Source organism: Carassius auratus, chromosome 42 (genome assembly GCF_003368295.1).
Source record: "Carassius auratus strain Wakin chromosome 42, ASM336829v1, whole genome shotgun sequence".
NCBI lineage: Eukaryota > Metazoa > Chordata > Actinopteri > Cypriniformes > Cyprinidae > Carassius > Carassius auratus.
The window spans coordinates 17977234-17989311 of NC_039284.1; the positions used below are offsets into that span (position 1 = coordinate 17977234).

A 12078-nucleotide genomic window follows, 5' to 3' on the forward strand; every position below is an offset into this window, starting at 1 on the left:
CCTTTCTGGTTCTGATTTGGGAGCAACAGCCAATTCATCTCTTTTATCTGTAACTGCCATTTCTTTCATTTCTGATGATGTCGTTGCTGGGGCTTGGTCCCCATCTATTGCTTCACCCTCTTGTTCTGTTGCCTTTGGTAGCTTAGATTTTTCGAGGAACTGTGTTACAGGTTCAGACTCTACAGACTTCTCTATACCAGACTGTTTTGATGTGTTTCTCAATAATTGCAACCATCTCTTAAAACTTTACCAGTTTTAATATTCTCAGTTGTCGCTGGTTGTGCATTCTCTTTGGGAATCTCTGTACTTGGTTTGGTATCTAGACTCCAGTCTCCTGTTTGAGAAACCACAATTTCTGTTGCTAAAGGTTTTGCTTCTACTTCTGGCAACACCATCTCTAGAGGTTTCAGTATGACTTTCAGAAATAGCTTCAAGCTTGGCTGGTGTTTCTGTGCTCTCAGATATATCTGTTGAACAGTCAGGAACAACCGTGCATTCTCTTATTTTATGAACCATGTATCCATTTTCACTTCCTGCATCAACAATTATTTCTGGAGATTCATCAGTAGTGCTTGCGTGAACAAAAACATCTTCATTCTCTGTTTCATTGCTTTCAGTGTTTGTTAAAGTTTGCCCTTCCTTTACTCCATGTTCTTCATCCTTTTTCACAAAAATCCCATCCATTCTGTCAGTTGCACTGTCATTCACTTTCTTATCATCCAAATTTCTATCAGTGTCTTCTTTATGGAGCTCTTCAACTAATGTTGATTCTGGAAGTGACACTTCCTTGGCTGGCAACTCTTCTCTGGCTAATAATTCATCTACAGCTTCTGACATATTTTCAACCTCAATATTTTCAACAATGTCTGAAGCAACAGCATCCACAGTCTCTTCTCCTACATGTATTTCCTTAATGTCCAGCTGTGCCATTTTTTCATAATCATTTTCTTCTGTTTTCTCACTGATGTCCTCCACGGTCACCGCTGAATCACTTGCTAATAAGACTGCATCTTTTACTTCAACTTTTGTTTCACAGACATCTACAACTGTTTCAACTGCTTCCAATTTTAAACTCTCTTCTAAATCCAGTGTCTCTGACTGAATGTGATCTGAAATTTGACTTACAATACTAACAGTCTCTCTGGTTTCTGGACACTCCACAGCAGAAGCAATGATTTCAATTGCTTTGACTTCTTTACTTGTGGTAGTATCAGGATCGTTTTCCACATCACCGTGTGTCAAAGATGCAACTACTTCCGTGGGTGCAGCTTGCTCAAACTCAGCAGCTGACAATTCAACATCTAAAGGTGTCAGCTGTTTTTCAGGTTCAGCAGCTACTTGTCCTTCATACACAGGCTCATCTAACACAAAATGCAGTGGACACTCCGTTTCAGGATCATGGGTGTCTTCACTTTGCATCATCTCAATCACCATTCTACATTCAATACTAGCTGTATGTTCCTCTTTTTTGTCTTCTATATGAGTTTCCTTGGATTCTTCTACAAGAGGCTCTTCTTTTTCATTTACAATTACTTTCAGATACTCAGTCTTCAGTTCCTTAATTTCAGCTTTATAGACCACATCCGTCCCAAGTCCTGCAGTTTCGGTTTCACCTGTAAAGTTATGCGAGACTAATTCAGTTGAAACAGCATCACTTACTTCAAGTGTTGCCTCCATTAAGGGTACAGGGAGATGTTCTTCAACAGATTCTATTTCTTGAGATACTAGGCCTGTACATATTGCTGTTGCCTCAGTTTTCTTATGCGCAACCAAAACCTTTGTTTCCTCTGTTGTGGAGGACTGTACAATATAAGGTGAAAATGACACAGCCAGAGATTCTTGGCTTTCATCTTTTGTAGTTACTGATTGAACACTTGGAGTCATGCAAATGGATTGAATGGCTTCCTGTAGGATCACATCTGATGTTTGTACGCCATATTCAGCTGACACTGGTGTAACATGTCCAGATGACCTGGGAGATTCAGTTAGTTGTGAGACTGCCGAGACCATTTCAGTACTGTCATCCCCAGTAATTTGCTCACTTGTTGGTTCTGGAGCAGTGACCGCATCAGCTGTCAACTCTACAATGTCCTCAGCCAAGGTGTCAACCTGTGTTGTCCACTCATCCGATGATACTGGTGTTTCAATGCTTTCCTCATTGATGCCTTCTTCTGGAATATCACTCAGTTGCTGATGTTTGCTCAGAAAGTCTGCAAGTTCTTCAAAGTCCTCTGATAATACATGTACGACTGTTGGTCCAGTGTTAGCTGGAACTTTTACTGCAATTTTAGGCACTAGGTTAGTAGATGTGTCCTGTTCTAACACATGTGAAGTCATCTCTGGCATCTCATGTTCGATTGTGATTTCAACTCGTTGTTCATTCACCTCCTTCAGACTTTCAGGCTCAATTATTTCATACTCAGACAGAGGAATGATAGCTGGTGTTTCATCATCTTCATCACCTGTTTCATGATCCTTAGCACCCTCATGGGAGGATGTCTGGTCTTTCCTTGCATCCGATTTTCTCTTTTTATGCCCTGGAATAAGTTTCTTCATAGAAAATGATTCATCTTTGCTCATCTCACTGTCTGAAGGTATCTGCTCCGGGGTACTACTTTCTCCAGCTCTGACCTTTCTCTTTGGGGTGACCATCTTTTTTAATGTTTTCCATGTGGATCCCATCTCTCCTTCTGCAGGACTTCCAGTTTGTTCATTAGATGATGTGAGATGATCATAATCACCCTCAATGGAACTTCCAAGTGGAGAGTCAGTTGTTTTCTCATATCCCTCTCCTTTATCTGACTTTTCATCCTCATTTGTTTTTCTAGCCCTTTTTTTAGCAGAGCCACCACAAATCAGTGCCTCCCAGGAAGTGGTGGTGTCAGATTTCTTTTTGGACTCTAGAGGGCTTACATCGGCCACCAGCTCCTCTTCAGCAGTTTTTGGTTCCCCAAACACTGGTTCCTCCACTTTTGCAAGCTCTATCAATTCCGAGGATGGTTTGGGCTGTTCAGAGACTTGTTCCTCAGCTTCGATCACCTTTTCTGCAGCTTTACTTTCTCTCTGCCTTCTTGTGGAAAATTTCCTGAAAAGTCTTTTAAGTGGACTTCCTTGTACCTTATCTTTCTCTAGAGAATTCTGAAGCTCTCCTTCAGGTAACAATTCGTCGTTATCTTTCTCCTGCGAATCCTTTTCTTCCTGTGAAGTAATATAATGAATATCAAGGCACATACATTTACTGTCCTCTTTTTCTGCCTCTTCTACACCCATTTTCTCAATTCTTTTGAGCTCCTCTTCTTTACTCTCTATTTGCATTTCCTCTTCTTTCTTTTTCTTTCTTAAACTGGCAAAGATTCCTTGTGTAAAGAACTGCTTGATTGGTGACATCGGTTCCTCCGACTCAGGACTTGCTTCTTTTGACAGTTCTTTCTCAGGTGTGTCCTCCACATGATCCTCCAATGTCTTTAAGTCCTTATCCAGCTCCTTTATATTTTCTGTTTGTTGAGAGGGTTCAGCTGAATCAGTCTGGGAAGATAACTCACTTTTTTGAGTTTCATCGGGTGTGTTTTCATTTGCTGCCACTGCACTGTTTTCCTGGATGTCACTGGTGTCCTCTGAGGCACATCTGACTTTTTCTTCTGGCTCATTTGCTTCAGTCTTTTCACATGTGTCTTTTTTTAGGGTAAACTTTAATCCTACGAATCTGAAGATTTTTTTGAAGCCAATGTCATTGATATCATTCACTTGGTTGTCCTCCATAGTTTCTTCTGCATTAACCATCTCTGTGCTCTCGTTCTTCATGACTGGTTGAAGAGCATCCATTTCCTGGAGGTCTTCAATTGTTTCTGTGCCATCTTCTTTCAGAGTAACAAACCCTGAACCAGCTGACAAAAAATAAACAAAAAAAATAAAAATAAGAATGAAAAGTGGCAAGGTACATGTGCGCTATACACATAAAATATTTGTACATGGATATTTACTACTATACAAAAGTGCTGTTCTCGTTTTATTTGGAAACAACGAGGAAAACAATGAAATTAATAGCAATAATATAGTCTTACATACCATCTGCAAGTACTCTCTCCTCAAAGTTGCCATCTAATTCATCTGCATGGTTCTGTGTCTTTACATTCAAACTGGAGATCTGCCCGTTTTTCTGTAATAACTAAATGGAAAAGACAGGACAGATTAAGGGGTGACTAACAAAGGTAATTATACTATGCTAATTATTTGTCTTTAAATCACTCTAGCTCTTAACTACACATATGATCTATATGCTATTTTAGGCAACAATATCAGTGAGTTTGTTTGTGTACAGCACTGCTCACTCAGGCTACTAAACTTACAACTATGGAGTCAGATTCAAGTTAAGATATTCTCCAAACATTTTACAAAAGTTATGACAATGTCACATTTTCTGAATGCTAAGTATTGCAATGTAGTTTGAAGGAGATGGATCTTGGGATAAGTAATTGACCACATATATGGAAGTCGAGTATCAGATCTCTCTTTTGACTAAAAGCCATCTCAAAGACTTCCTGTTAAATCATGGCTGACCTCATCATGTTTTACATGGAAAATCAATGCACCCAGTGCAGTAAGGGAGCATTCCTTCAATCCTTTGGGAATAAAAGTACTACAAATATCCCTCCATTTATGTGCACACATAAGACCAAAACAACTGACCTACTTAAATGCTTAAAGGAGATGGAGTCGTGATATGCTGAAATAAACCGAAATTGCATTTCAAATGCTTAATTTACACATTTAATCCAATAAAATAATTCAGATGAACAAGAAAACAAACATCAAAGGACAAAGCAGAAATTCAACCCACATGATAAGAAGCATTTTAGTAGCAATGAAACACTTTTAAGTCGAATTTAAAGTTTGAAAAAGTTTGAAGATACCATATTCTTTGCCAGCCACTGAGGATGCATCAGTTATCAGCGTTATTGATTTATTCTGCCTGCAATATTACCAAGAAACACTTGTCAGAGGACTTGTTTGTGTGACTTTATCCAAATTTTACAACTTCTGAAGTTCTCGTTATGTTAAATTCTGCCTTAATGTCTTAATAATACCAGTCAAAAACAATGTTTAAATGTCCTATACAATTTTCTTGAATTCACTACATAGATTAATTCAAATAAATATTTTTTTTTTATATAAAATTAATGTAAATCAAATAACATGCTCTCTTATTAACTACACGATCTAATCTGAACTACCAGAACCTAATTCTTTTTTTGTTTGAAAAGTGAATTTAAACACCTCTATACAGGACAAAGTCACCTAATCTTCTTTTGACTACTATTACTGCACTTAAATAGCTGCAAATGATAGTTGGGATATTGCATTATGGACATTCCTGATCAATCTTTTCTACACCAAGCAAATCAAACAAAACTTTAGTAAGTAAAATAAACATTATCTGAGTAAGATCCACAACAAAATATGATTTCAGTCTTTCTACTTTAAAATATCATGTTTAATGGTGTTACTGCTATTTCTATGCAATTATTTGTGACATTTACTAGCAATTTCTGAGTGAAAGTGTATTGCTTTAGTTTAATCCTTCTGAGGATTATGTTCTCCTGTAAACAAGACTAGGAAATTTACTTTCCTCTCTACAGTTTCAAAACTGTGCTCAGATTTGCAAAAGCACCAAAGTCCACACTATCTTATACAGTAACTCTATACATTTACTCTGATAGATAAACTAAACTAAGAAATCCCTTTTCCTGAGCTAAAAGAGCAACCTATGAACAATAAATCGTTTTGTCTACCTACAATACATTTTGAGCATCATATGCATGTTCTGCATTACAGCAAAAAAATGTTGTCTAGATAGGCAGGCAGCACATTATGTTTTTTTTTATATATATATATATATATATATATATATATATATATATATATATATATATATATATATATATATATATATATATATATATATATATATATACATCCCGTGCGCATCCCTGGATTCAGAGCTCGTGTTTTTAAACTTTATGAGGCGTTTGTCTGCAGCAGGAGGCTGGTTGCATGCATTCTACCTTGTCATCAGCACTGCCCTCTTCCTCATCCCGAGCATCGCTGGCCGCTGCAGTGAGCTCCTCCGCCGCTGCGTCCTCCGCACATCCACCGTCCCGCTGCGAGGATGATGCCGTAGCTCCCATCTCACAATCCTTCTCTCGTTCTCTTCGGTTTCTTCTCTTTCACCGGATGTAACAGCAAAGCGAAAAGGGGATTCTCCGAAGATGAGTGCTGAGCGGTGATCGGACTCAGAAGTGATGCAGTTTGGCTCAGTTTGACTCTTTTAGGACACATCCTTCCTGCATCACATGAACACACTGGCACGCCTCGGTGCATCACTGGGAGAGAGAGAGAGAACGAGAGTCCTGGGATGACCGAGGGACAGCCTCTACAACGAGCGTTTTTATTCCATAATTATAATTATGTTTTTTTATTTATCAAATGTGTTCATTTATAGGCCAATGATTACATACATTCGAAATAGTACCTATTGTATGTGTTTAATAACAGTAGTTGTTTTTTTTATTATTATTATTAAAAACGCTAATTTCGAAGAAAACACGTAATTTTAATTATTTAATTATTTAATTGAATGTCATTATAACTTCAAATCCAATTCAGAACAGAACACCTAAAAAAAGGTCAAGAAAGGTCAGCAATTTAATTCACATGGCTCACCTAGTCATATAAAGTATGCGGATACTCCCTAAATAGCAGGTAATTCCAGTGAACAGTTTTGCCTATTTCAGTGAGACCAATATTATTGGCATTCTAGAGAATACTGTGCATCCAACTTTGTTGCAAATGTTTGAAGAGGGTAATTTTATGTTCAATAAGCCTGCAAAAAGCATAACTCACTCCCTATAAAAGGATAAGCTCTTCTGGGGCTTGCCTTTAACTAAATCTTAAACATTGATTGAACAAGGAACGTGCAAATTCAGGTATTTGCACTAGTTTAGACTCAAGAGCGTCGGTAAAGGAGTCCTGGCTTGCAGATGGTGTCCCAGTTGATCTGAAGCAGTGCATGCCAGTAATTTCCCCCACAACAGTTTCAATAAAGCATGGCTTGCAGAGTAGTATTACCATGCTGGAACAGAAAAAGGCCTTTCTGCTTTAGCAATATTGAAAGCATAGACTTTTCTAGTATTACAGTATATGCTGCAGCATTAAAATTAGTCTTGACAGAAGTAGGCGAACCTGTTAATAATAAGGGGTGTGCATAATTGTGGCCACATACACATGTGGCTCAGAACTCCCAGGATGACGGCTGAAAAATAATGGTGTTTAGCTGCTTTCCAATGGCAGAGTTTGGACATCTCCTTCTGTTTGCTGGGACCGAACACTTGAGAAAAAGCTATTTCAGTAATTCCAAACCCTGAATATCTTACAAAAGCCAAGCCAAAACCTTCAAAATCTTAATCTAATTGTAAATATATGAATCACTATATAGGGATGTAGGATTTGTAATTCATTGAAATGAAAAAAAAAAAAAAAACTAAATAAAGGTCTCCAAACAACTCAACTTTTTTTTTAAACTAATAAACATTAAAAGGCATCCAGCAGTGTAACTAATACACTGTTTAAAAAAAAGTAAATAAAACATCACTGGCGTATTTATAAAGAAAATAGTATTTTAGTTTTCTTACTTCAAAATTGCATGTTCAATGTGTTTCTTGCCATTATTTTAAAACTGTAGTAATGTGCTAAACTGAATTTTACCTTATTTAAACAATAGTCAATGAAATGCATATTAGAAGGATGACAGAAATGATTAATAATTGTCATTATTTACAGATTTACTTAAAGTCTTTTTTAATACAGAACTTTGGGACATGAGCTACTGTAAAAGATGCATAAAACATTACCACAAACTCCTCATTTAGAATCTGTTTGTACCTCAGTCAATGTGAAAACTTTAAAATATAGGCACAAAACATGTAAGCGCAGATTTCATGTTGAAATCTATAGTTGAATAGAGTAAGAAAACTTACAGCAATGGCAAATGGATTATGCAATTGAATTAAGAGAAAAGCCTGCTAATTTTGGAGAAATGGGAGTAAATTGTGACATTCTAACATTCGGGACTATTTAAAAAGAGAAAAATATAGATTTTCCAACCATTTTGGGCAACACTTGCCCCAAAGCAGAAAGGTGGAAAGTATGGGAATAAGGTGAATTAAAATCAACTGACTGGTCAAATGTTATTCTGAGGAGGAACAGCCTTCATCATAATGCAATTTGAGATTAAATTAGGTCATGTGAATTCAAACATCACGAGTGTGACAAACAACCCACGCATAAAACGTTCTGCAATGGTGTTCTTACGGTCCACATTTCTCGAGTAGTTCATCTAAACACGTTTCCATGCCTTCAGAGGAAAAGTTTGACCTTTCAAGAAAGTAGGATAATTCTAACTTCTAAAACAACTTGTTGTTTATTGCACAACTTTAAAAAGATAGTTCAACATTTTGTGCCCCCTCTAGTCATTTTGAAACCATGAGTTTCACAAACAGTAAAGGTGTATGATGTATTTTTTTATACAGCAAATGTAGACACCAAAGGCTGTCAAGCTCCAAAAAGGACAAAACAGTGGCATAACAAGCTCAGATTGCACACATCCAAACCTGCTACAGTCACAAAGAACATGATGAGAAACAATGGTGAGTGACGTCATGATGTATCAGGTTCATATTGACATTGATGCATTTACACACAGATACATTGCATCTCATGGTATGTCATTTATTAGTTAATGCATTCTCTTAAAACACATGAGGTGGGTAACTATAATAGCAGGATGTTCCTGTTTAAAGGGGGGGGGGGGTGAAATGCTATTTCATGCATACTGAGTTTTTTACACTGTTAAAGAGTTGGATTCCCATGCTAAACATGGACAAAGTTTCAAAAATTAAGTTGTACATTTGAAGGAGTATTTTTGTTCCAAAAAAACCTCTTCCGGTTTGTCACAAGTTTCGGAAAGTTTTTTTCGAGTATGGCTCTGTGTGATGTTAGATGGAGCGGAATTTCCTTATATGGGTCCCAGAGCACTGAGAGGCTGAGCACAGCCTGATCAGAGGGAGAGCGTCGTGAAAAGTCACAAAAGAAGTGTGTTTTTGGTTGCCAGGGCAAGACAACCCTGCACAGATTACCAAAAGAGAAACAGCATTACTTAGCTATCAGCCCGTAAGCACATCAAGTAAACAACATGCGATGTTGTCATCAAACTGCACTTTCCACATGTACAGCTTAAAAAAAAAAAAAAAAAAAAAAAAAAAAGACGACATAAAGTGGAACTTCATCATTTTCCAAAACCGCTAAGCAAATATATACAGTTTCAGTACATACCACATAGCATACCGCCTTTGCTGATGCTGCTCTTATTAAATTTCAGCCTCTGGATCTGTGTCACAGCTTCCACGTGCTCTCAACTCAAAAGCCTACTGGCGCTCGTGATTCTTTAGCTCCGCCCACACGTCACGCCTCTAGGCGCTCGTGTTTTTCCGGGAAAAATCGGTACAGACTATCTTTCTCTTATAAATATAATAAAAATAAAGACTTTTTGGAGTTATGAAGGATGCAGTACTACTCTATAGGTACTCAAGATTAACAGGATATTGAGTGAAAACGAGCATTTTACCCCCCCTTTAAGTGAACTATTACTCATTTAACAGCAAACAGAATTGTTCTATTCAGCATTATAATGGGTTGTAAAACAAAATTTGTTATTTGCCATTTCCGCTGCACCAAACAAAAATACAATTATTTGGAATGCCCAGTTGGGCTACAAATAACAAGATTGACTCCAAAACAAGACAGCTCACCTTCAACCTTTCACACAATTTTATTTTATGAAGAACATCATCAACATAAAGACATTATCAACTACTGGCCTAAAGATCAAGATAACACAAAACAGGAAATAAACGCATCTAGGGCAGATGAAATGTTCCTGTTAGCTCATTTGCCGGTGCACAGATGCTACGGATCAGTTTAGGGTCATACACTGGAGAGAGAAACTCATGTCGGTGGACTCTGAGCCCCCTGAAACCAAAGTTGTTGAACCCAAATCTCACAGGAAGCTTGAATCACTCCGCATAGAGCAGGAAGTGACAGTTCTACAAGCTGTTCAATAACCTTTTGACTTTATCACATTCTAAATGCATGCATATGAAAAAGTTTTAGTTCTTACAAAATAAATAAACAAGCAAACTACTATAAGCAGGATTATTAAGGTTAACTAAAACATTAAAAAAAAATGTTTTACTTAAAATAAAATTAATCTTAACTGAAAATAAATATTTTTGAAATGTATTTCATTTCAGATACAGGAGTAGGGGTGGGCAATATGACCAAAATGTTATATCACAATATGAGTAATTTTATTTCACAGTAACGATATATATCATGGAAGTTATTTTTGCTTTAAATAAGGCCTTTTTCATATCAAATTTTTGACACCATTGAAATGTCATTGTCATTGAAGTGTCAATATCACAATATATATATATATATATATATATATAAGATATATATATATATATATATATATATATATATATAATATGTATAAGAGCAGTGCGAGATTTTCTCTCTTTTGTTGTTTGATTAACATGAATGACAGGCAGCAGGAATATTAGACTGCTGTCACTTTAAGAGCTGCCCAGATCCAATATACCATTACACGATTTCTTTCTCAGCTGTTTGCTTACACATAAGACCTAAATTACTGTGTTTAAGAAGATACTTGCAAAGACAGACATTCTGACATATACAAGTGTGTGTATTTAACCTGACAGCGTCTCTCCGACAGCGCACACATATAGCAAAATGAGTTCTCTAAAATGAGTGTTTCCTAAAATAAATGATTAATTGTGGGAGCAAAACTGAAAAGTATGTGAGAAAAGAGCTTATCTCCCAGCAGACAAAAAACAACACCACCACATATTTGTGACCTGACCAGTACTGGATACAGTAATTGTTTGTGGGAAACTTCTAGATATAGTTTTAATGTGTCATTGTTCATTTAAATTGAATAATTTGTTGTTGTTGAGTAATAACAACAAATTATCTTTGTTTTGTTCCTTTATGAAAGAAATGGACGGTAACAGCAACAGCCAATTATTGAGCCAAGAAAGATCTCCAAACACATGACAAACATGAACGCTAATTCAATCAAAAGCCCTGAAACACTGCAGCTTCTGTGGAGATTCTCATACGAAGTTAACAGGATCAGTTAATTTGAGTCACAGTTCAGCTAACCAAAACCAGCTGATGTTTTCTTCAGACATGATACAGTTTAAAGGCCCTGGAAACAGGACCAAATGATGCCTGGGAATAACCTACAGACATGTAAGTGAGAGTTTGTCTGTCTGTTCATCTACACTTGTTTTGCAACCAATTTATGTCACCAATCACAGATTTAACTACTCATGTTTAACAGTACATTATATTTTCATTTGTAGATATAATGGGGAAATGGAATGGAGATTTCCCAGTTTGCAGGATGTTTGATTACATAATTGTGTGTTGTGGTTACTTGTTAATCATAAGTGAATTACAAGTATCTAATTTGGTGTAATTTAATGCAAACAAACTTACAATAGGGCAGAGAGCCAGAGGACATTTAAGAAAAAAGCATGTATATTTATGTATGTATGTTTTTATGTATGTATGTATTCATTCATTCATTTTTTTGTGGGACCAATGTGGTAACCTGAAAGGATTAAGTTGCTACTTTCATTTTTCTAATATTCATTTTTCAGATGATTAAGAAATCAGGTGATCAATTAAAAAAATAGTACTTCCTAAGATGAGTAGCATAACAATATTGTATATAGTATACCCAAGTTTTGTAACATTTAAACTGGTTTTATGGGAAAAAAACATGTATATGACCACCTCAACCTGATTAAAAAGAGATTACTCCAACAGAAACACATTTTTGTGTCAGATCAGTCAGAAATACATCATTAATGTAGCTTACATTTCCCTTTTACACTTGTGCTATAGTTTTCGGCATATAGAATTTGTTATTCA

The 12078-nt window shown here is 36.5% G+C and overlaps 1 protein-coding gene across 1 annotated transcript; it reads right to left on the minus strand.

Moving 5' to 3' along the window:
- Window positions 1–264: 264 nt before the first annotated feature.
- LOC113060367 (A-kinase anchor protein 12-like) lies at window positions 265–6416 on the minus strand. Its single transcript, XM_026229227.1, has 3 exons — window positions 6063–6416; window positions 4066–4165; window positions 265–3884 (listed from the first exon to the last, which is right to left on the minus strand). Exons 1-3 carry the CDS (start codon window positions 6183–6185, stop codon window positions 265–267), a joined length of 3843 nt encoding a protein of 1280 aa, XP_026085012.1. The 5' UTR covers window positions 6186–6416.
- Window positions 6417–12078: the final 5662 nt, after the last annotated feature.

Bases quoted from the DNA above. Each gene is read 5' to 3' on its own strand.
- LOC113060367 (XM_026229227.1), bottom strand. From the start codon at position 6,185: ATGGGAGCTACGGCATCATCCTCGCAGCGGGACGGTGGATGTGCGGAG. The intron at 4,166-6,062 runs GTAGAATGCATG...TTTTCCATTTAG, and splicing joins AGGGCAGTGCTGATGACAAG to TTATTACAGAAAAACGGGCA. The intron at 3,885-4,065 runs GTATGTAAGACT...ATTTTTTGTCAG, and splicing joins GGAGAGAGTACTTGCAGATG to CTGGTTCAGGGTTTGTTACT.